Raw genomic sequence first — 24,737 nt, forward strand, 5'->3', positions numbered from 1 at the left:
TCCTCATCCAGGTCATTTATGAAAATGACAAACAGCAAGGGTCCCAGAACAGATCCCTGGGGCACACCACTGGTGACCGACCTCCATTTAGAAAAAGACCCATCTATACCCACTCTCTGCCTCCTTTGGGCAGAGAGTGAAGAAGGGGCTTGGAGCTCCGAAAGCTTGTGTGGCTTTTGCTACCAAATAAACCTGTTGGACTTTAACCTGGTGTTGTTAAACTTCTTACTGTCCTTTGGGCAAGCCAGTTCTGGATCCACCAGGCAGCAGCACCTTGGATCCCATGCACTCTCACTTTTTCTAGAAGCCTTGCATGGGGGACCTTATCGAACGCCTTGCTAAAATCCATATAAAACACATCTACCGCCTTCCCTTCGTCAATGTGTTTAGTCACATTTTTGAAGAACTCCACCAGGCTCGTAAGGCACGATCTGCCCTTGACAAAGCCATGCTGAGTATTCTTGAGCATACTAAACCTCTCTGAATGCTCATATATCCTGTCCCTCAGGATCTTCTCCATCAGTTTACCAACCACTGAGGTTAGACTCACCGGTCGGTAATTACCTGGGCTATCCCTATTCCCCTTCTTGAAACCAAGCATCCTTAATGCCTTCTTCACCACTCTGCCACCTGTGACTCCACTTTCAAGGAGCTATGAACCTGTCCCCTAGATCTCTTTGTTCTGTAACTCTCCCCAAAGCCCTACCATTAACTGGGTAAGTCCTGCCCTGGTTCAATCTACCAAAATGCATCATCTCGCATTTATCTACATTAAACTCCATCTGCCATTCGTTAGCCCACTGGCCCAATTGATCAAGATCCTGTTGCAATCCCAGATAACCTTCTTCATTGTCCACCAGGCCACCAATCTTGGTGTCATCTGCAAACTTACTAACCTTGCCTCCTATATTCTCATCCAAATCATTAATATAAATGACAAATAACAATGGATCCAGCACTGATCCCTGAGGCACACTGCTGGTCACAGACCTCCAGTTTGGAAAACAACCCTCTACAACCACCCACTGACTTTGTCATCAAGCCAATTTTGTATCCATTTAGCTACCTCACCTTGGATCCCGTGAGATTTAACCTTATGCCACAATCTACCATGCAGTATCTTGTCAAAGGTATATGAATCAGAAAAATTTAGTATGCAGACAGCAAGTGATTAGGAAGACAAATGGGACATTATCATTTATTGCAGGAATTTTGAGTATGTACGTTTTTCTACAGTTGTACGGACTGTTCGTGAGACTACATCTAGAGTACTATATGATGTTTTGGTCTCCTTACTTAAGATTGGAGAAGGGATCATATAGGATGTGTTGGAAATGTCGAGGGATGATCCTTTCTATGCAGAGGCTGCTGGTGGAGAAAGTGAAGGGTTATGGGAGAGTGTTTTTGGAAGGAGGGGAAGGAGTGAGAGCAAAAAAGTGGGAAATAGATCAGACAGGGTTGAGGGTCCTGTCAACTCCATTGAGGAAAAAGGAAGATATAACAGATTGTTGTGGAAAGTTGCATCATCAAAACAGATGTGTTGGAGACAGAATGGAAAGGACAGCAGAGTGTGATTAAGTATAGTTGAGGTAACTATGGGATTCCACAGCCCATTTCCAACCTATCTACAGAAATGAGCCATGTAAAGGTGAGAGGGTGTAATTGGAGTCCTTTGATGCCTGGGATTTTCTGGCTCCACTGCAAGCCAGCAAGTTGGCTTCAGCGGGACTGGAAAATCCCAGCCAATTATTTTTTCCAGTTCCAAGTGAGAGCAGGAAAGGATATTGATATAGTCATCAATCTACCAGAAACAGAGTTAGAGGGGGAAACCTGAGAAGGGCTGGAACAAGGAATGATGCACTGATCCTATAAAAAGACAGAAATAACTAGGAAGATGATGGCATAATGGCATTGTCACTGGCCTATCAACCAGAGACCCGGGGTAATGCCTGGGAACCTGGGTTGGACTCCCTCCATGGCAGATGGTGAAATTTGAATTCATTAAAAATCTGGAACTAATAAATCTAATGATGACCATTGTCATAAAAATCCATCTGTTTCACTAATAGAAACATAGAAGATAGGAGCAGGAGGAGGCCATTTGGCCCTTCGAGCCTGCTCTGCCATTCATTATGATCATGGCTAATCGTCCAACTCAGTAGTCTAATCCTGCTTTCTCTCCAATGCCCTTTATGGAAGGAAAACTGCCATTCTTGTCTGGACTATGTGTGGCTCCAGATCCACAAATAATGTGGTTGACTTTTAAATGCCCTCTGAATAAGCCTAACAGGCTTCCAATTGCTTGTAATTTTAATTCACCACCTTGCTCACATTTCTGTCTGCAGCCTGTTGCAGTCTAACCGTGAAGCAAAGTGCAAGCTTGAGGACAGAACTTCATCTTCCCCATTTACTTTACAGCCAATAAATGCTGGCTCAGCCAGTGAGGCCCACATCTCATGATTAAATAATGAAATACAAAGACATACAGCAACCCCTCTTATTCTGAGGAAATGAACAATGGAGAAGTTGTTCACTGACTAAACATGTTCAGCCAGACGTAGGAAGGTGATGTTGATAAATTGGATATCCCTAATGAAGAGGTAGTTAGGGCGAGGAAACAAAATTGCTGAAATGACATAGGGTGTCAGAAGAGCAATGTATGCAGGTGGGAAGAGATTGGACAAGGGGAAGAAAAATACAATCAAGCTAGGAAGTGGGGCAGTAAGCTTAAATGATGGGTCTACCTGTTCATGGATTTTGGGAAGGAGGTAGAAGCAGGCTTGGACATCCAATCTCTCTACACCTTCATCTCCCACCAGGACAGTCTTGAGGGTTCTCCATTTCTTCCTTGACAGTGGTCGACTCATCCACATCCGCCTACTTCCATTTGGCTGAATTTGTTCTATCATGTGGAATATTCTTTGTTCCAGTCCTACCCAGGCCCCCTTTCAACAACTTGTTTTCCAATGATAATTGTTTTGGTATCATTCCTGCAATTGCCCAGACTCGGAAAACTTAATCAACACAGTGTTCAATTTATTTCACTAACATGTCTCCCTTTTTACAGATATTCATTATGAGCCCACTAACTCCCATTGCTACCTTCGTCTCCATCGCATCTGTTCCAATGATGTAACCTTCCACAACAGCTTGTCTTACTTTTTCCTCAAACGAGGATTGTTCCCACTGTGGTTGACAGGACCTTCAATTGTATCCGACCCATTTCCTGTACTTCTGTTCCCTTGTCCTCACTTTCCACCTCATCAGCTTCCATATTCTAAGGATCATCCTCCACTCCAGCACGATGACACCATCAAACACATCCACCCACCCCCCTCCTTTTTCAGCATTTTGAGGGACTGCTCCTCCCCAGAATATCCTGGTCAACTCCTCAAACATCCCAACACATCCTTCCTGTACACCCCCCTTTCCAGGCAATTGCAGGAAGTCTAACACCTGCCATCTGAGAACCATAGAACATTACAGCACAGAAACAGGCCTTTTGGCCCTTCTTGGCTGTGCCGAACCATTTTTCTGCCTAGTCCCACTGACCTGCACCTGGACCATATCCCTCCACACCCCTCTCATCCATGTACCTGTCCAAGTTTTTCTTGAATGTTAAAAGTGAGCCCGCATTCACCACTTCATCTGGCAGCTCATTCCATACTCCCACCACTCTGTGTGAAGAAGCCCCCCTTAATATTCCCTTTAAACTTTTTCCCCTTCACCCTTAACCCATGTCCTCTAGTTTTTTTCTCCCCTAGCCTCAGTGGGAAAGGCCTGCTTGCATTCACTCCATCTATACCCATCATAATTTTATACACCTCTATCAAATCTCCCCTCATTCTTCTACGCTCCAGGGAATAAAGTCCTAACCTATTCAACCTTTCTCTGTAACTCAGTTTCTCAAGTCCCGGCAACATCCTTGTAAACCTTCTCTGCACTCTTTCAACCTTATTAATATCCTTCCTGTAATTAGGTGACCAAAACTGCACACAATACTCTAAATTCGGCCTCACCAGTGTCTTATACAACCTCACCATAACATTCCAACTCTTATACTCAATACTTTGATTTATAAAGGCCAATGTACCAAAAGCACTCTTTACGACCCTATCTACCTGTGATGCCACTTTTAGGGAATTATGTATCTGTATTCCCAGATATCTCTGTTCTACTGCATTCTTCAGTGTCCTACCATTTACCTTGTATGTTCTACCTTGGTTTGTCCTGCCAAAGTGCAATACCTCACACTTGTCTGCATTAAACTCCATCTGCCATTTTTCAGCCCATTTTTCTAGCTGGTCCAAATCCCTCTGCAAGCTTTGAAAACCTTCCTCACTGTCCACTACACCTCTAATCTTTGTATCATCAGCAAATTTGCTGATCCAATTTACCACATTATCATCCAGATCATTGATATAGATGACAAACAACAATGGACCCAGCACTGATCCCTGTGGCACACCACTAGTCACAGGCCTCCACTCAGAGAAGCAATCCTCCACTACCACTCTCTGGCTTCTTCCATTGAGCCAATGTCTAATCCGATTTACTACCTCTCCATGTATACCTAGCGACTGAACCTTCCTAACTAACCTCCCATGAGGGACCTTGTCAAAGGCCTTACTGAAGTCCATGTAGACAACATCCACTGCCTTCCCTTCATCCACTTTCCTGGTAACCTCCTTGAAAAACTCTAACCTCCTTACCTCCTTTCTCCTCATTGCTCCGGGCCCCAAACACACTTTGCAGATTAAGCAAAGCTACTTAAGTACTTGCACTTCCTTCAATTTAATATATTGTGTTTGCTGCTTACAATGCAGTCTCCTCTATACAGGGGGAGACCAACACACCTTGGGTGACTCCTTTGTCCTCTCAGTACACTAGCATGACCCCACATTCCCAATTGCTTGTCATTTTAATTCACCACTACCTAACTCACATTTTTGTCCTTGGCCTGCTGCAGTATGACTATGAAGCTCAAGGCAAGCTCAAGTTCCCTATTTTGATTTTTTTTCATTCTGACAATCTGAATCTTGGTCTTCACGTTTTTGCTTTTAACATAGAACATAGAACAGTACAGCACAGAACAGGCCCTTCGGCCCACGATGTTGTGCCGAGCTTTATCTGAAACCAAGATCAAGCTATCCCACTCCCTATCATCCTGGTGTGCTCCATGTGCCTATCCAATAACCGCTTAAATGTTTCTAAAGTGTCTGACTCCACTATCACTGCAGGCAGTCCATTCCACACCCCAACCACTCTCTGCGTAAAGAACCTACCTCTGATATCCGTCCTGTATCTCCCACCATGAACCCTATAGTTATGCCCCCTTGTAATAGCTCCATCCACCCGAGGAAATAGTCTTTGAACGTTCACTCTATCTATCCCCTTCATCATTTTATACACCTCTATTAAGTCTCCCCTCAGCCTCCTCCGCTCCAGAGAGAACAGCCCTAGCTCCCTCAACCTTTCCTCATATGACCTACCCTCCAAACCAGGCAGCATCCTGGTAAATCTCCTCTGCACTCTTTCCAGCGCTTCCACATCCTTCTTATAGTGAGGTGACCAGAACTGCACACAATATTCCAAATGTGGTCTCACCAAGGTCCTGTACAAAAAACAAAAGAACAAAGAACAATACAGCACAGGAACAGGCCCTTCGGCCCTCCAAGCCCGCGCCGCTCCCCGGTCCAGGATTGAATCCTGAATCCAGGATCCCCGCCCAATTTTCCAGCCTATCTACATACCAATATCCTATCCACCGAGCTGTCCCTCACAGCTACGATGCTTTGTTCATTACAACCTATTAACTCACCCCCACCCCCCTATTCCAGACCATGTGATCCCCAGGGAGAGGCGAAAACCCAGAGTGAAAAACCCCAGGGCCAATATGGGGAAAAAAAAAAATCTGGGAAATTCCTCTCCGACCCCCTGAGGCGATCGAAACGAGTCCAGGAGATCACAATGGCCCTGATCGGAAAATGCTTCCCAACCCTAGTCATTTCCACTTCTGCTTTACGAACACCATCTGAATTCCCTGCCCCCGAGACAGGTTCCCAACTATCCGCAGTCTCGCTCTGTACTGGCACCAGCAAGATGATCATAGAATGAAGCCTTGAAACGAGAAACAAGGAACAATTAGCCCGCGCCGCTCCCTGGTCCAAACTAGACCACTCTTTTGTATCCCTCCATTCCCACTCCGGTCATATAGCTGTCTAGATAAGTCTTAAACGTTCCCAGTGTGTCCGCCTCCACCACCTTGCCCGGCAACACATTCCAGGCCCCCACGACCCTCTGTGTGAAATATGTCCTTCTGATATCCTACAACAGCCCTCCACCTCATCCACTACTCCACCAATCTTGGTGTCATCAGCAAATTTACTGATCCACCCTTCAGCCCCCTCCTCTAAGTCATTAATAAAAATCACAAAGAGCAGAGGACCAAGCACTGATCCCTGCGGCACACCGCTAGCAACCTGCCTCCAATCCGAAAATTTTCCATCGACCACCACCCTCTGTCTTCGGTCAGACAGCCAGTTACCTATCCAATCGGCCAACTTTCCCTCTATCCCACACCTCCTCACTTTCATCATAAGCCGACCATGGGGGACCTTATCAAACGCCTTACTAAAATCCATGTATATGACATCAACTGCCCTACCTTCATCAACACACTTAGTTACCTCCTCAAAAAATTCTATCAAATTTGTGAGGCACGACTTGCCCTTCACGAATCCGTGCTGACTATCTCGGATTAATCCGCATCTTTCTAAATGGTCGTAAATCCCATCCCTAAGGACCCTTTCCATCAATTTACCAACCACCGAAGTAAGACTAACCGGTCTATAATTACCAGGGTCATTTCTATTCCCTTTCTTAAACAGAGGAACAACATTCGCCATTCTCCAGTCCTCTGGCACCATCCCCGTGGACAGCGAGGACCCAAAGATCAACGCCAAAGGCTCTGCAATCTCATCCCTTGCCTCCCACAGAATCCTAGGATACATTTCATCAGGCCCAGGGGACTTATCGACCTTCAGTTTATTCAAAACTGCCAAGACATCCTCCCTCCGAACATCTATTTCCTCCAGCCTATTAGCCTGTAACACCTTCTCTTCCTCAAAAACATGGCCCCTCTCCTTGGTGAACACTGAAGAAAAGTATTCATTCATCACCTCGCCTATCTCTACTGACTCCATACACAAGTTCCCACTACTGTCCTTGACCGGCCCTAACCTCACCCTGGTCATTCTTTTATTCCTCACATAAGAGTAAAAAGCCTTGGGGTTTTCCTTGATCCGACCCGCCAAGGACTTCTCATGTCCCCTCCTAGCTCTCCTAAGCCCCTTTTTCAGCTCATTCCTTGCTAACTTGTAACCCTCAATCGAGCCATCTGAACCTTGTTTCCTCATCCCTACATAAGCTTCCCTCTTCCTTTTCACAAGACATTCCACCTCTTTTGTGAACCATGGTTTCCTCACTCGGCCATTTCCTCCCTGCCTGACAGGAACATACCTATCAAGGACATCCAGTATTTGTTCCTTGAAAAAGTTCCACTTTTCATTAGTTCCTTTCTCTGACAGTTTCTGTTCCCAACTTATGCCCCCTAATTCTTGCCTAATCGCATCATAATTACCCCTCCCCCAATTGTAAACCTTGCCCTGCCGTACGGCCCTATCCCTCTCCATTGCAATAACAAAAGACACCGAATTGTGGTCACTATCTCCAAATTGCTCTCCCACAACCAAATCTAACACTTGGCCCGGTTCATTTCCCAGTACCAAATCCAATGTGGCCTCACCTCTAGTCGGCCCATCCACATATTGTGTCAGGAAACCCTCCCGCACACACTGCACAAAACCTGCCCCATCCAAACTATTTGACCTACAAAGGTTCCAATCAATATTTGGAAAGTTAAAGTCCCCCATGACAACTACCCTGTGACCCCCACACATATCCATAATCTGCTTAGCAATTTCTTCCTCCACATCTCTATTACTATTTGGGGGCCTATAGTAAACTCCTAGCAACGTGACCGCTCCTTTCCTATTTCTAACTTCAGCCCATATTACCTCAGTGTGCAGATCCCCCACGAAGTGCCTTTCCGCAGCCGTTAAACTATCCTTGATTAACAATGCCACTCCTCCACCTCTTTTACCAGCTTCCCTACACTTAGTGAAACATCTATACCCCGGAACGTCCAACAACCATTCCTGTCCTTGTTCTACCCACGTCTCCGTAATGGCCACAACATCGTAGTCCCAAGTACCAATCCACGCCCCAAGTTCATCTACCTTGTTCCGGATGCTCCTTGCATTGAAGTAGACACACTTCAACCCACCTTCCTGTCTACCAGTACCCACCCTTGACCCTGATACCTTCCCCAATACCTCACCACCCTCACTGACTTCTGGACTTTTGAACAGAGTTCTTCATTTATTGCCATTAAAAATCATTCTGGACAATGCTTTGCTTCCTTACTACAAACATTATTCTTTGCCTTTTTGTTCTAAAATACTTATTCTTCATTGCACCTCTATTTTTCAAGTAACAAATCCCCCCTAACAACTGGAAAAAGCAATGGCAGTATTGAAGAAGCTGTCACTAGCAAACTGTAGCTTGCTTATCTACTCAAGTATTTGGTGATTTTATAGAGAAGCAGGCCTGTAAAGGTTACTTTATATTCTGATAGTTTCTAATGAAATAGATTTTTATTTTTATTTTTTAAACTAATTTTCTTAGTTTATGCAGTCATTATTCTGAATTTTACTTTGTGGTGGCACTTAATTTAAGTGTCACTAAAATATTTTTGTTTCTTAAAAAAGACATTTTTAATGAATTCTGGAAATCTTTTGTGAAGAAATTTGCGGTATATTAACAATGTAAAATTTACTATCAATAAATTAAATTTATATTTTGACATGGAAAGAAAAGCAGCAGTAAATGGAAAGAGTGTGTTTGAACCTAGGACATACTTTTAAAGAACTAGGAACATATTTTAGTGCCTGTGCTTTTTGGTGTAGGCTGAATGTGGGAGTTTAAGCCAAAAATGTAGCACTTCCACATTAAGCTCCAAAAATCAGATTTGTGTTCCTGTAATCCTGATTACTGGTACGAAAAGTTGTTAAATATATATTTTTAGCTATTTTGCTTGAACAATGAAGATAACTTCACAATAAATGACAATTATAATGTTAGGTAAGGAAGCATCTTTGCTTAGATAAGGCATAGAATTTAGTTTATGCCGAAACTATATAAAACATTGGTTAGGCCACAGCTAGAGTATTGTTTAGAACATAGAACATAGAACAGTACAGCACAGTACACACCCTTCAGTCCACGATGTTGTGCCGAACCTTTTCCGAAACCAAGATCAAGCTATCCCACTCCCTATCATTCTAGTGTGCTCCATGTGCCTATCCAATAACCGCTTGAAAGTTCCTAAAGTGTCTGACTCCACTGTCACAGCAGGCAGTCCATTCCACACCCCAACCACTTTCTGAGTAAAGAACCTACCTCGTACATCCCTCCTATATCTTCCACCATGAGCCTTATAGAACCTTGCAGTTCTGGAATCCAAATTATAGGAATGATGTGATAGAACTGGGAAAGGGTGCAGAGGAGATTTACCAAGATGTTGCCTGGTAAACGAAGTTATGAAGAGAGATTGGATAGGCTGGGATTATTTTCCTTGGAGCAGAAGATACTGAGGGGGTCATGACTGAGATGTTTAAAATTATGAGAGACTTAGGAAAAAAAAAATTCTCCTTGTTGGAGGGATCAATGCCTAGGGGGAATAGATTGAAGGTTTCGGGGGGATGTCAGGAAAATCTTTTTCACTCAAAGGGTGGTGGGAGTCTGGAATTCACTGCATGAAAGGATGGTATAGACAGAGATTCTCATAATACTTGAGAAGTATTTTGATGTGCCAAGGCATACAAGGCTATGGGCCAAGTGCTGATAAATGGGATTAGAATGTTAGGTGATTTGTCTTTGATTGGCACAGACATGATGGACCAAACTGTGCAGTATGCCTTTATGACTCTAAATAGGTATTTTCTGATAGGAGTAATCTCTTAAATAACTATTATTTCACCTTCCATGTCCCAGACCTCTTAACATTGGACGCTTGCTTCTAGACTGAACTACTATGATGAAAAAGGGATCCAGCACCTCTTCTATGGTAAGAAAAATCACTATAAGTGCCCAGTCTCTTTGCTTGTTAATCTGTCAGGAAATACACTTTTAGAACTTATATTTTCTGACACTAGAAACACTGATGGATAGAAAATAGTGGATATACATGCCCACAAGTAATAATCTCCAATAAACAAGTTGGAGCATAACCACATACTACTACCTCAAATCACTCCATGAATTCATTACTTTTCATAATGCAGGACGCTGGTGGGATAGAGTCATAGAAGCAAACAGCGCAGAAAAGGCCCTTTGGCCATTAAATCTGCACCAACAATAACTACCACTAAAGGCACGCTGATTGGTTATTGTTTCGGTTATTGCTCCATTTGAAATAATAGCAATCTTGTTGTTCATGTGTGAGGAGATCTTCACCAAAAGATTGTGAAATCTTTTGTAAATTCATTAAGTAATAATCTGCAGTTCATTAGAAGAAAATAGTAGTGTGTGCATGTTATAATCATATATCTCCACCTATTCTCTCTGCAGGCTGCATTTTACCTACTGAGTAGGTAAAATGCAGTTGAAAGACGTAAGCCTGTACCAATAGCGAAGCTCCTTGTCAATAATACAACATCTTGCTTATATGAATCAGTAGTCCCCAATTTGCTGTGTTGATGTAGCAACTTAATTATTACTTATAATGCATGAATCATGAATAACATTTTGTTTCTCTTTTTATTGACAATGGATAATACCCCTCCTCTCAAATAAGAAAACTTCAGCTCAGAGAGAAAAACATTTTAATTCATTCAATCTGTGAGGTTAAGAACAGTGAAAGGACAGCCAGAATGCAGATCATGCTGTCCAAAGTGGAGGAGTGGAAAAGTGTAATAAGGATTTGAGAATTTAGAAGAATGACAGCATTCTTGGTAAGTAGATATAGAGCCCGACATGGTGTTGTAGGTGAGGGTCAACTTGAATCTGTTTGAAAGGATAATGGCGAGAAAAGGGAAGGAACCAGTTAACATCAGAGGAAAATATAAAAGAGGTCCTGTCTGATCAGCATCAGGAGCGAGGTTTCAAAGAATAGAACCTGAAGGGGAGTAATCTCTTGCTCATTATCATATGCAAATTGGAGTAGTGATAAATAGATTAGGGAGGTGAACACATGACTGAAGGGTGGTATGGGAAAGAAGGGTTCCATTTTCATGAGATATGGCACCACTATTCAAACAGGAAAGAACTGTACCATTGGTACAGGTTTCATTTGAACCAGACTGGGTCAAGGGTCCAAGCACACAGGATAAATGGGTTGCAAGGACATTAAACTGTTAAAGTATAGGGTGTGGGGGGGGGGGGGGGGGGTGTTCAAGTGGAAAAGGTGGTATGTCAAAGGTCTTGAGAGAAATTGGAAACGTGAAAATAAAATATTAATGCAAAAGAACAGGTGAGCATGTGCGTACAAATGTAAGGCATGTAAAGAACAAATTGAACAAATTGCAGGTGCAAATACAACTTGAGGACTATAACAAGATATCCATTACTAAGACAGTTTAACAGAGCACAAAGATTTATTTAATAATGACCACAATACAATGATCTTTCTGGGAAGATAGTGCACAAGGCTTTCGCGCCAGGCACAAACTGGTCTTGCGCCAAATACCATATACCCGGCTGAGTTTTGCCGGCATGATCGGCTTCGCGTCCAGAAAGGGCATGAAGCCAATTTAAATATTAATGACATGCTTAACATATCCGGCATGGCCATTTTCCCCCCTCGACGGCAAGAGGTCATGCTGATGAGAACCACAGCGGGTCCCCATCCAATGGGGATCAGATGCAATGGCCATGCCAGAATGATCGGAGGCCACTGAAGCCCCCAGGTGGTCGGGGCATAGCTGGGCTGTGCGCAAGGGGCATTGCCAGCCTTGCAGTGCCCACCTGACACTGTCCACCGGGCACCATAACTGTGTCAAGAGGGTGAGCCCTGAGTGGGAATGGGACTATGATGGGGGCAAGAGGGGAGCTCTGCAGGTGGGAAGCAGAGGGGTTTGTGACACTGAACTCATCAGGCAGGTCCTAATGCTCCAATGCCAGTGATCCATGTTGCTTTGGTTACACAGGTTACACTGCCACTGATGATGGCTTGGGAGGGGGGGGGGGGGGTGACAATGGCACAGGAGAGAATTGTGCCCATTTTATGGCACTTAGAAAAAATAAATGAGGCAAAATGTGATTCTTGCCTGTAGAGGGAGTGGGTGGAGCCTATTCTCACCAGGCAGCTGGCTGTTGAGCCCTCGGGGTGCCATTGCACAGGCACCCCAATCTCACGGTGCATTGTGTACACTGGGGGTTCTGTCACTCCTGTCATCACGGTAGGCAGTCTCAGGGTACCAGGCTGGCACTGCCAGCCCTTGCCCCCAACCATCCAGGGGCTGCAGTGGCTTCCAGTCCAACTGGCGGTGGTGGGGACTATACATGATCCATGCAGGATCACAATGGTAACTTAAGTCTTGCACCCTGCAAAGCTCTGGGAGAATGTGGTCTAATGTCTAGAAAGGTTCCCTGCAAGGAGAATATTGTTGCAATGCACAGTACCGATGAACCAGAGATTGTGGGGCTGACCCATGCGGATATGGACTCATCACTCTCACAATATCTTCCCAAGGGGCGAGGCTCCAGAATGCCTGTGAAAGATCAAGGACAGGTGGGGAAGTGCTAAACTTGGCAAGGAATGTCCTGTCCAAGAGGTAACCTGGCCAACAACGCCCACGTCCCATGAATGAACAAATAAATAAAAGTAAAGACGATGAATAAGTTCAACAGTAAATTGAAGGAAATAAGCTTGAAGGGCAAAGAGGCTACAGGTGAGGAATGATACTGATTGGATTCCACTGGAGAGCGCTGGCATGGATTCGGTGAGCCAAATAGCCTCCTTTTGTGTTGGCATGATTCCAAGACTAGTAAGGAGTCCAACGCTGGAGGCTGTAAATACAGGATAGTCAAATATATACCAATAAGGAACTCAGGAAAATCCTCTTTACTCAGAGAATAGTGGGAATCTGGAATCATAGAATCCATACAGCGCATAAGGAGGCCATTTGGTCCATCAAGTCTGCACCTACTCTCTAACAAAGCATCTTATCCAGGATCTATCTCCACAACCTCACATATTTATCCCGCTAATTCCTCTATTCTACACTTCTTGGGACACTCAGGTGCAATTTAGCACAGCCAATCAACCTAACCTGCACATCTTTGGACTGTAGGAGGCACCCGGAGGAAACCCAATGCAGACACAGGGAAACATTACACAGAAACCCAACACTGGAATTAAACCCAGGTCCCTCGCGCTGTGAGACAGCAGTGCTAGCCACTGTGCCAGTGCTGCCCATAAGTCACTGCAACATGAAGTCGATCAGGCAAATATCAAAGAGGCATTTAAATGGAACCTAGATAAGAGGGAGAAAATGCATACTGTTGATTAGTTGATGAAGAGGAACAAGACTCATCTGGGGCATAAACACTGATATAGCTCTGTTTGACCAAATATCTTGTTTCTGTGCTATAAAAGTTTTTGTAATTCTATGAACTGTTGCCGCTGCATAAAAATTCCTATTGTTAATGGGAAATATCAATACAAGTTCAATAAGGATACTAAAATGTTTGATCCAAATTTCTAAAAAAGCTAGTTTTATTCTTTCTTCCCAAGCATGTGCATTTGAATCTGAACTCATGATGTTGACTGGAAGCTATTTTTCAATATTAAAGTTTTCATGACTTTGCAATACAATAAACATTAACCATCTTCAAGTGCTTGCCTAGCACCTGTGACAGCAAACACTACAGCTTATAGTGACAACTACTACTTCCCCAATTGCCTCACACCTGCACCACTGTTGAAACCAACAGACAAGCTATGTTACAAAAACATAGAAAAATATAGTGCAGCCTAGCATTTTGTAGCAGGACACGTTTAGGTGCATTCGGTCCCTCTTCTGTCCAGATATGGTGGTTTGCTTATCATTTGGGAAGGCAATCCGCTATCAGGGATACATGTGCAATCAGCCTGTCATTAAAAATAAAAAAAATTTCAAAGTAATAAAAGTTGCTGGCACAATGACAATATGTCCAACTGAATGATAATTAGCACTATAATAGCTCAACAAAAATACAAAATATTAATTTCAAAGCAAAAACATACCACCTCAAAAGTGATGTTTTGAAGACTTCAGTCTTCTTGTAGTTGTAATTCAGAAGCTCCTTAAATTGTTCTTTCCAGTGCTTAACAGTATTGACACAACCTAGCTATCTATTAACACCATATTTAAAAGTCAGCATTTCATTCCGGTTCCCAGGAATCCTTTGTATTATTCAAGTATGATTAGTGTTATTAAAAACCGCAGAGAAAGCAAGTTTCTGTAACAGTTGCAGGGAGAAAAAAAATCACATCATAATATAAGGCCATCTAGTTAACAGGTAAACTTATTCTACTGGGTTATTCAGACAAGCATGGGGCAGCATGTACTCAGCTGCAAAAGTCTACAAAGCAGCAAGGTCTCTGAACTGTAATCATCCTAGCATGCATCATAGAAACATGCTCTTTCCCTTTCCTGTTACTCCAAGACCAAACAGGTGAACTGTGATCCTCTAAAGTGAAAGGCAGCATTGTAGCTACTTAGACCAACTCAGTCAGAGTGCACTCATCAATGTGAATTCCTGGCATCTTTTGATCCTCAGCTCCAGAAAGCACTTTGGTTCTTCCCATTCATTTCAGCCGCTGTGTAACATTTGCTAGTGCAACAGCAAAAGCCTGCACTGCAGAAAATGGATATTGAAAATCCAGGATGTATGCATTACCATCAATTCTTCCAAATTGCATCACCTGCAAAAGAAAATAAATTAAAGGCTATGAAAATAGAACACTCCTTTTTATTTGAACAGAATTGGAAGCGGATCAAAGTGCACTAAATGAACCATATCTGACATACTGTCTGTATCAAGAGTTTTCAAGGACATTACCAAGAACATTGTTTAGACACTTAGGCCTGGATTTTTCACTCCCATCTGTGGCGATTGTGTTGTCAAGCCTTCAACGGCAGGTATTTAGCATAAATGTATTAAGATTTACTTACATCAAGATGTATTAACTGTGGTAAACCACTGTTATCTGTCATCTGTAGTGGTTAACCACCGTAGTAGTATTTCTCAGTACCTGTATATGTGGCACATCCCTGTTGGTTCCGCCCAAGTCTCCTCCCCCTGGTCCGGGTATAAAGGCGGTGGCTCCTCCCCCTTGCCTGCAGTTCAGACCAGATCACCGACAGGGATGGCTCCAAGTTCTTGCTAATAAAAGCCTATTTGTCTTGCTCACAACTAGTCTTGACTCGATTGATAGTGCATCAATTTTATTAGCAAGTTTTTTTTGAAGAATGGAGCAGTTACTAAAACCCGAAAGGCTGAATCTGGACCCGCAAGCTGCTGGAGCTTCGAACACGTTTGACCACTGGCTGCAATGCTTCGAAGATTACATCGAAGCCTCCGCTGCCATCAGTACAGATGCTGACAAACTGCGGGTGCTCCGTGGCCGGGTAAGCGACGTAGTATAGGCTACGATCCGAGACGCGGAAAATTACACGACTGCTATCGAACTGTTAAAGGGCCTGTATAATAAACAGCCTAATGAAGTCTATGCGAGACACCTCATCACTACGCACAGACGACAGCCAGGTGAATCAGTCGACGAGTTCCTGCGCGCGTTGCGTCTGCTTGCCTGGAACTGTAACTGTAGGTCTGTGACTGCCGCCCAATATACAGACGACTTAATCCGGGATGCCTTTGTCACGGGCATCGGAACTACTTATATCCGGCAACGGCTGCTGGAACAGGGTGTGCTGGACTTAAAGAAAACGGTGCAACTGGCTGAATCCTTAGAGGTGACCTCACAATACCTCGAAGCCTACTCACCTGACCACATGGACGCATCGTGGACACCGCGGCCGTTGCTACCGGGAGGACCACAGCCCTACGCCGCCCCACGCCTCACCGGTGACCTGACCACTGCAGCAACCTCTGGAGGCCTGAAATGCTACTTCTGCGGCCTGGGTAAGCACCCCTGACAACGCTGCCCGGCGAGGGAGTCGTTCTGCTCTGCGTATGGGAAGAAGGGTCACTACGCCAAGTCCTGCCGTAAGTCTACCCCCAAATCCACGAGCGCCGCTTGTGACCCGTGGGGGCCGCCATCATGGACGCCCCCGGCCGCGTGCGACCCGCGGGGGCCGCCATCTTGGACGACCCCGGCCACGTGTGACCCGCGGGGGCCGCCATCTTGGATGACTCTGGCTGCGTGCGACCCGCGGGGGCTGCCATCTTGGATGACGTCATGGTCCGTCGGCGACCCGCGGGGGCCGCCATCTTGGACGGCAACGGCCGTGAGTGACCAGCAGGGGCCGCCATCTCCTATCTCATCAGCCCCCTACGGCTACCTGCAGGATTCAACGGTGGCATCGGTGAACCTGGATCAGACGAAGCCTCATCGTTTCACTGAGTCCATGATGGACATTGAGGTAAACGGGCATAGGGAGCATTGTTTGTTTGACAGTGGGAGTACGGAGAGCTTCATTCACCCTGATACGGTGCGCCGATATGCCTTTTCCTTGCGGCACGTCAAGCAGACGATCTCCATGGCATCGCAATCCCGCTCCGTGAATGTCCTCGGCTGCTGCGTGGTGACCCTGAAGGTGCGGGCCACGGTATACAATGACTTCAGGCTCCTCGTGCTGCCACACCTCTGCGCTTCCGTACTCCTGGGGCTAGACTTCATGACCCATCTGAAGAGTGTCACTATACAGTATAATGGGCCTTTTCCACCGCTCTCCGTCCACAATCAGCAGCGTCTAAATTGCCCACCGCGCACCACCTGCAGTCTCTCAACTCTTAAGATCGCCCCTCCCTCCTTGTTTGCGAATCTCACCCCCGACTGCAAGCCCATCGCCACCAAGAGCAGGCGGTATAGTGCTGGAGACAGGGCCTTTATCAGGTCCAAAGTCCAGCGGCTCCTCAAAGAGGGGATCATCGAAGCTAGTACCAGCCCCTGGCGAGCACAAGTGGTAGTCGTTAAGTCCGGGGAGAAACACAGAATGGTCATTGACTACAGTCAGACCATTAATCGATATATGCAGCTGGATGCGTACCCCCTTCCCCGCATATCTGACATGGTCAATCAGATTGCACAATATCGGGTGTTCTCCACCATTGACTTGAAGTCGGCGTACCACCAGCTCCCTATCCGCCCGGAGGACCGCCAATATACGGCGTTCGAGGCGGATGGTCGCCTTTATCACTTCCTTAAGGTCCCCTTTGGCGTCACCAATGGGGTCTCAGTCTTCCAGTGCGAAATGGACCGAATGGTAGACCAGAACGGGCTGCGGGCTACCTTCCCGTACCTGGATAACGTCACCATCTGCGGCCATGACCAGCAGGACCACGATGCCAACCTCCACAGATTCCTGCACACGGCTAGTCTCCTTAACCTGACCTACAATAAGGAGAAGTGCGTGTTCAGTACACACCGCCTCGCCATCCTCGGCCCCGATCCCGACCGTATGCGTCCCCTCCTGGAACTTCCCCTTCCCACTAGCCTCAAAGCACTGAGAAGATGCCTGGGTTTCTTCTCGTACTATGCACAGTGGGTCCCCAACTATGCGGATAAAGCCCGTCCGCTCATAAAATCCACCCTTTTTCCCTTGACGGCGGAGGCCCGGCTGGCCTTCGACCGCATTAAAGCTGACATCGCGAAGGCCACGATGCACGCTACAGACGAATCCATCTCATTCCAGGTGGAGAGTGATGCGTCTGATTTCGCCCTAGCCGCCACCCTTAACCAGGCGGGCAGACCCGTGGCCTTCTTTTCACGAACCCTCCAAGGCCCCGAAACTCGACACTCCTCTGTCGAAAAGGAGGCCCAAGCCATAGTGGAAGCTGTACGGCACTGGCGCCACTATTTAGCTGGTAAACGGTTCACCCTACTCACGGACCAACGATCCGTTGCCTTCATGTTCAACAACATGCAGCGGGGCAAGATCAAGAACGACAAGATATTACGGTGGAGGATCGAACTCTCCACCTCCAATTACGATATCTTGTATCGGCCCGGGAAGCTCAATGAGCCACCTGACGCCCTGTCCCACGGAACATGCGCCAGTGCACAGGTGGACCGGTTACAGGCTCTCCACAACGACCTCTGCCACCCGGGGTCACCAGGTTTTTCCACTTCATTAGAGCCCGAAACCTGCCCTACTCAGTTGAGGATGTCCGATCCATAACTCGGAACTGCCAGGTCTGCGCGGAATGCAAGCCGCACTTCTACCGGCCATTCAGGGCCCACCTCATAAAAGCCACCCGCCCCTTTGAACGCCTAAGCATCGACTTCAAAGGCCCCCTCCCCTCATCTGATCGCAACATATACTTCCTCAATGTCATTGACAAGTACTCACGTTTCCCCTTTGCGATTCCCTGCCCAGATATGTCCTCGGCCACAGTCATTAGGGCCCTGTGCAGCCTCTCCACTCTGTTTGGTTACCCCAGCTATATCCATAGCGACCGGGGATCCTCCTTCATGGGTGAGGAACTGCGACAGTACCTGCTCTCCAAAGGCATAGCCTCAAGTAGGACTACTAGCTACAACCCCTGGGGTAACGGACAGGTGGAGAGAGAGAACGCCACTGTCTGGAAGACCGTTTTACTAGCACTATGGTCTAAAGGCCTTCCAGTCACCCGCTGGCAAGAGATCCTACCAGAGGCACTACACTCCATTAGGTCCCTCCTATGTACAGCAACCAATGCCTCCCCCCACGAACGGATGTTCGTGTTCCCCAGGAAGTCTTCCTCAGGGACTTCACTACCATCGTGGCTGGCATACCCGGGCCCTGTCCTGCTTCGGAAGCATGCCAGGACCCGTAAGTCTGACCCCCTGGTTGAAAGGGTACAACTCCTCCACGCCAACCGCCAGTACGCCTACGTGCTGTACCCCGACGGGCGGGAGGACACAGTATCTATCCGTGACCTAGTGCCAGCAGGTGACTCAGGGATCTCTATAGCCCCCAACCCCTCACCCCCAACCCCCGACTTTGTCCCTACCATGTCAGAACCACTACTCACTCCTCTTGCCCCCGTGTACAGCTCGCCTGAGCCCCAGGAGTCGTCACCACGCACCCGATGGGCGGACGAGACCGTGGATGACAGCTACGTTCCGGCGCTCGAAACGACACCGCGACCTGAAACCACGTCGGAACCGGCACTACGGCGATCGCAGCGGAAGAGCAAGCCTCCGGATAGACTAAATCTGTAAATATTGTTCACTCTGCCTCAACCCCGACGGACTCTTTTTTAAACAGGGGGTGAATGTGGTAAACCACTGTTATCTGTCATCTGTAGTGGTTAACCACCGTCGTAGTATTTCTCAGTACCTGTATATGTGGCACATCCCTGTTGGTTCCGCCCAAGTCTCCTCCCCCTGGTCCGGGTATAAAGGCGATGGCTCCTCCCCCTTGCCTGCAGTTCAGACCAGATCACCGACAGGGATGGCTCCAAGTTCTTGCTAATAAAAGCCTATTTGTCTTGCTCACAACTAGTCTTGACTCGATTGATAGTGCATCATTAACATCATGAATACTCATTAAAAGGCATGGTCGCAGGAATCATCCCCTGCGCTGAATCAATAAGACTGATAAAGAACAAAGAACAGTAGAGCACAGGAACAGGTCCTTTGACCCACCAAGTTTGTGCTGACACAGATGCCTCTCTAATCTAATATTTTCTCGTCTCTACATGGTCCATATCCCTCTATTCCCTGCCTATTCATATATCAATCCAGATGCCTCTTGAACGTTGTTATAGAATCTGTTTCCACCACTTCCTCCGGCAACGTGTTTCAGGCATTCATCACCCTGTGTGTGAAAACTTGCCCCTTACTTCTCTTTTAAACTTTCCCCCTCTCACTTTCAACCTATACCCTCTAGTAATTGACCCTTTGACCCTGGGAAAAAGACTGACTATCCACTCTATCCAAGCCTGTCACAATCTTGTAAACCTCTATCAGGTCCCCCCTCGTCCTCTGATGCTCCAATGAAAACAATCCAAGTTTGTTCAATCTTTCTTCATAGTCCATATCCTCCAGATCAGGCAACATTCTGGTAAATCTCTTCTGCACCCTTTCCAATGCATCAACATCCTTCCAGTAGTGTGGTGACCAGAATTGTACACAATACTCCAAATGTGGCCTAACCAAAGTCGTATACAGCTGCAACATAATTTTCCAATTCCTATACTTAACGCCCTGACCGATGAAGGCCAGCATGCCATACGCCTTCTTGACCATCTTGTCCACCTGAGTTGCCACCTTCAGGGAATTATGGATCTGCACGCCTAGATCCCTCTGTTTGCTAATATTTCTAAGGACTTTACCATTTACTGTATACTTTCCTTCTGCAATAGACCTTCCAAATCGCATCACCTCACATTTGTCCGGGTTAAATTCCATCTGCTACCTTTTGGATCAGGTCTCCAGCCGATTTACATCCTGCTGTAGCCTCCCTGTGCACTGTAGGGATTCTATGATTCTATGATATATATTACAAACAACAGAGGCCTAGCATTGATCCTTGTCACAGACCTCCAGTTAGAAAAGTACCCTTCCACTGCTACTCTCTGTTTTCTATGCCCAAGCCACTTTTGTATCCATCAGTTCACCTTGGATCCCATATGACTTCACCTTCTGTAACAGCCTTCTGTGAGGAACCTTGTTGAAGGCTTTACTAAAGTCCATGTATACAACATCTACTGCCCTGCCCTGGTCAATTTTTCTTGTCACTTCCTCAAATAACTCAATCAAGTAGCAACAGTTGGATGCACTTAGATGCAGGTGGCGGAAAATGTCATAGACAGGAGTTACAGAGATGTGGTCACACCCAAGGTGCAGGCAGATAGATGGGTGACCGCCAGAAAGGGCAGGCAGTCAATGCAGGAATCCCCTGTGGCTGTCCCCCTCTCTATCAGGTATACCGCTTTGGATACTGTTGGGGGGGGGATGGCCTATTGGGGGAAAACAGCAGCGGCCAGTGAGTGGCACCACAGCTGGATCTGTTGTTCAGCAGGGAGGGTCGAGGCACAGAAGAACAATAGTCATAGGGGACTCCATAGTCAGGGGTGCAGATAAGCGCTTCTGTGGTCATGTAAGAGACTCCAGGATGGTGTGTTGCCTCCCTGGTGCCAGGGTCTGGGATGTCACTGAACGGCTGCAGGGCATCCTGAAGGGGGAGGGTGATAAGGCAGAGGTCATGGTACATGTTGGTACCAATGATTTAGGTAGAAAGAGGGATGAGGTCTTGCACCAAGAATTCAGGGAGTTAGGCAATAGACTAAGAAGCAAGACCTCTCGGGTTGTAATCTCTGGATTACTCCCAGTGCCACGAGCTATTGAGTACAGAAATAGGAGAATAGCACAGATGAACGCGTGACTTAAGAGTTGGTGCAGGAGGGAGGATTTTAGATTCCTGGACCACTGGGACCATTTTTGGGGAAAGTGGGACCTGTGCAATCAGGACGGTCTACATCTGAACAAGAGCGGGACTACCATCCTTGCTGGTGGGTTTGCCAGTACTGTTGGAAAGAGTGTAAACTAGTTTGGCAGGGAGAAGGGACCCAGACTGTTAGCAGAATATGGACACAGTATAACAAAGAGAAGCAACCAAGTCAGAAGGAATACAGCAGTAGTAAGTTCCAAGGGAGTAAGACAAGGCTGGAGGGCCTCTACTTTAATGCCAGGAGTATTAAAGTTAAAACAGATAAGTTAAGGGCAAGGATTGACACTTGTGATTATGATATAATAGGCATCACAGAGACGTAATTGAGTGCGGGGCAGGATTGGCAGCTCAACGTCCCGGGATATAGAATCTTCAGGTGAGACAGAGGAGGAGGCATTGCATTATTAGTTAAGGAGACAGTTACTGCAGTAAAGAGAGATGATATCTTGGAGGGGGCATCAAATGAAGCTTTGTGGTAGAATTTAGGAATAAAAAAGGGACAGCTACGTTGCTAGGTGTTTATTGTAGATCCCCAGGTAGTCAGCGGGAAATTGAAGAGCAAATATGTGCGCAATTCGCAGAGGGATGTAAAAATAGTAAGAGGGTAATTATATTAGGCGATTTCAACTTTCCCAATATTAATTGGGATAGCCATCATGTTAAGGGCTTAGATGGAGCAGAGTTCTTAAAATGAATACAGGAAAACTTCTTAGGTCAATATGTGGAGGATCCAACAAGGGAAGGAGCTGTGCTTGACCTAATTCTGGGGAATGAAGCCGGACAGGTGGTTGATATATTGGTGGGGGAGCATTTTGGTGATAGCGACCTCAACATGGTTCAATTCAAATTTGTTATGGACAAAGAAATTGACAAGTTGCAGAAAAAGATTTTGGATTGGGGGAGAGTAGATTTTTAAAAAATTAGGCAGGATCTGGCCAAGGCAGACTGGAACGAGTTACTGTGGGGAAATCTATGGAAGAGCAGTGAGGGCTGATCAAAGATGAAATGGGTACAGACCCAACATGTTCCCTCTAGGGTAACAGGAAGCTGTAACAAACCCAGAGAACCATGAATGACCAGAGACATTCAGGATACAATGAGAAGGAAAAGAGAGGCTTTTAACAAGTCTAAGGGGTAAGGGGAGTAAGTCTGTGGAGGCATTAGTGGAGTACAGAAAGTGCAGGATGGAGCTTAAGAAATCAATTAGGAGAGCAAAGAGGAGGTATGAGAAAGCATTGGCTGGTAAAAGTAGGGAAAATCCTAAGATATTCTATAAGTATATCAATGGGAAGAGGATAACCAAGGAAAGAGTAGGGACCACTAGGGACCAGGGGGAAATCTGTGGGTGGAGGCAGATGTAGGGTGTTAAATTAATATTTCATATCTGTCTTCACCTATGAGAATGGGAAGGTAGTTATGGAACTTGGGAAGAGAGGCTGTGAGGCTCTAGAGAAATTATCATAGGGAATGACAGGTATTGGAGGTACTGGCGGGCTTAAAAGTGGACAAATCTCCAGGTCCAGATGAATTGTGTCACAGACTGTTGTGGGAGGCAAGGGAGGATATTGCAGGGGCTCTGACCCAAATTTCTAATTCTTCCCTGGCCACCCGGGGAGGTGCCAGAGGACTGGAGACCAGCTAATGTGGTCCCACTATTTAAGAAAGGTTGTAGAGACAAGCCAGGGAACTACAGACCAGTGAGTCTCACGTCTGTGGTTGGGAAACTACTGGAGAAGATTCTGAAGAGAGAATCTATCTCCATTTGGAGAGGCAAGGTTTGATCAGGGATAGTCAGCATGGTTTTAGAACATAGAACATAGAACATTACAGCGCAGTACAGGCCCTTCGGCCCTCGATGTTGCGCCGACCAGTGGAACCAATCTAAAGCCCCTCTAATCTACATTATTCCAATATCATCCATATGTTTATCCAATAACCATTTGAATGCTCTTAATGTTGATGAGTCCACTACTGCTGCAAGCAGGGCATTCCACGCCCTTACTACTCTCTGAGTAAAGAACCTACCTCTAACATCTGTCCTATATCTCTCACCCCTCAATTTAAAGCTATGTCCCCTCATGCTAGCCATCACCATCCGAGGAAAAAGGCTCTCACTATCCACCCTATCTAATCCTCTGATCATCTTGTATGCCTCTATTAAGTCACCTCTTAACCTTCTTCTCTCTAACGAAAACAACCTCAAGCCCCTCAGCCTTTCCTCATACGATTTTCCCACCATACCAGGCAACATCCTGGTAAATCTCCTCTGCACCCTTTCCAACATTTCCACATCTTTCCTATAATACGGCGACTAGAACTGTACGCAATACTCCAAATGCGGCCGCACCAGTTTTGTACAGTTGCAGCATGACCTTCTGGCTCCGAAACTCAATCCCTCTATCAATAAAAGCTAATACACTGTACGCCTTCTTAACAACCCTATCAACCTGGGTGCCAACTTTCAGGGATCTATGCACATGGACACCCAGATCCCTCTGTTCATCCACACTACCAAGTATCTTACCATTAGCCCAGTACTCTGTATTCCTGTTACTCCTTCCAAAGTGAATCACCTCACACTTTTCCGCATTAAACTCCATTTGCCACCTCTCAGCCCAGCTCTGCAGCTTATCTATGTCCCTCTGTAACCTGCCACTTCCCTCCGCACTGTCTATAACTCCACCGACTTTAGTTTCATCAGCAAATTTACTAATCCATCCTTCCACGCCCTCATCCAGGTCATTAATAAAAATGACAAACAGCAGTGGCCCCAAAACAGATCCTTGCGGTACACCACTAGTAACTGAATTCCAGGATGAATATTTCACATCAACCACCACCCTCTGTTTTCTTCCAGCTAGCCAATTCCTGATCCAAACCACTAAATCACCCTCAATCCCATGTGTCCGCATTTTTTGCAAAAGCTTACCATGGGGAACCTTATCAAACGCTTTGCTGAAATCCATATACACCACATCAACCACTTTACCCTCATCCACCTCTTTGGTC

At 46.0% G+C, this 24,737-nt stretch overlaps 1 protein-coding gene across 2 annotated transcripts in view; it reads right to left on the reverse strand.

Moving 5' to 3' along the window:
* Nucleotides 1-10,929: 10,929 nt before the first annotated feature.
* tulp4a (TUB like protein 4a) overlaps nucleotides 10,930-24,737 on the reverse strand; it is a 469,011-nt gene continuing 455,203 nt past the window's right edge. The window contains exons 14-15 of one of the 2 annotated variants that reach the window (XR_013499659.1): nucleotides 14,351-15,031; nucleotides 10,930-14,215 (exon numbers count right to left, since the gene is read on the reverse strand). Coding sequence is in view for 1 of the 2 variants with exons in the window: in XM_078229991.1 (XP_078086117.1) it covers nucleotides 14,915-15,031 (117 nt within the window). In the remaining variant the exon portion in view is untranslated. Of the gene's footprint in view, nucleotides 15,032-24,737 lie in introns of both variants that reach the window. The other variant, XM_078229991.1, reaches the window with a different exon arrangement.

Source organism: Mustelus asterias, chromosome 15 (assembly GCF_964213995.1).
Source record: "Mustelus asterias chromosome 15, sMusAst1.hap1.1, whole genome shotgun sequence".
Taxonomy (NCBI): domain Eukaryota; kingdom Metazoa; phylum Chordata; class Chondrichthyes; order Carcharhiniformes; family Triakidae; genus Mustelus; species Mustelus asterias.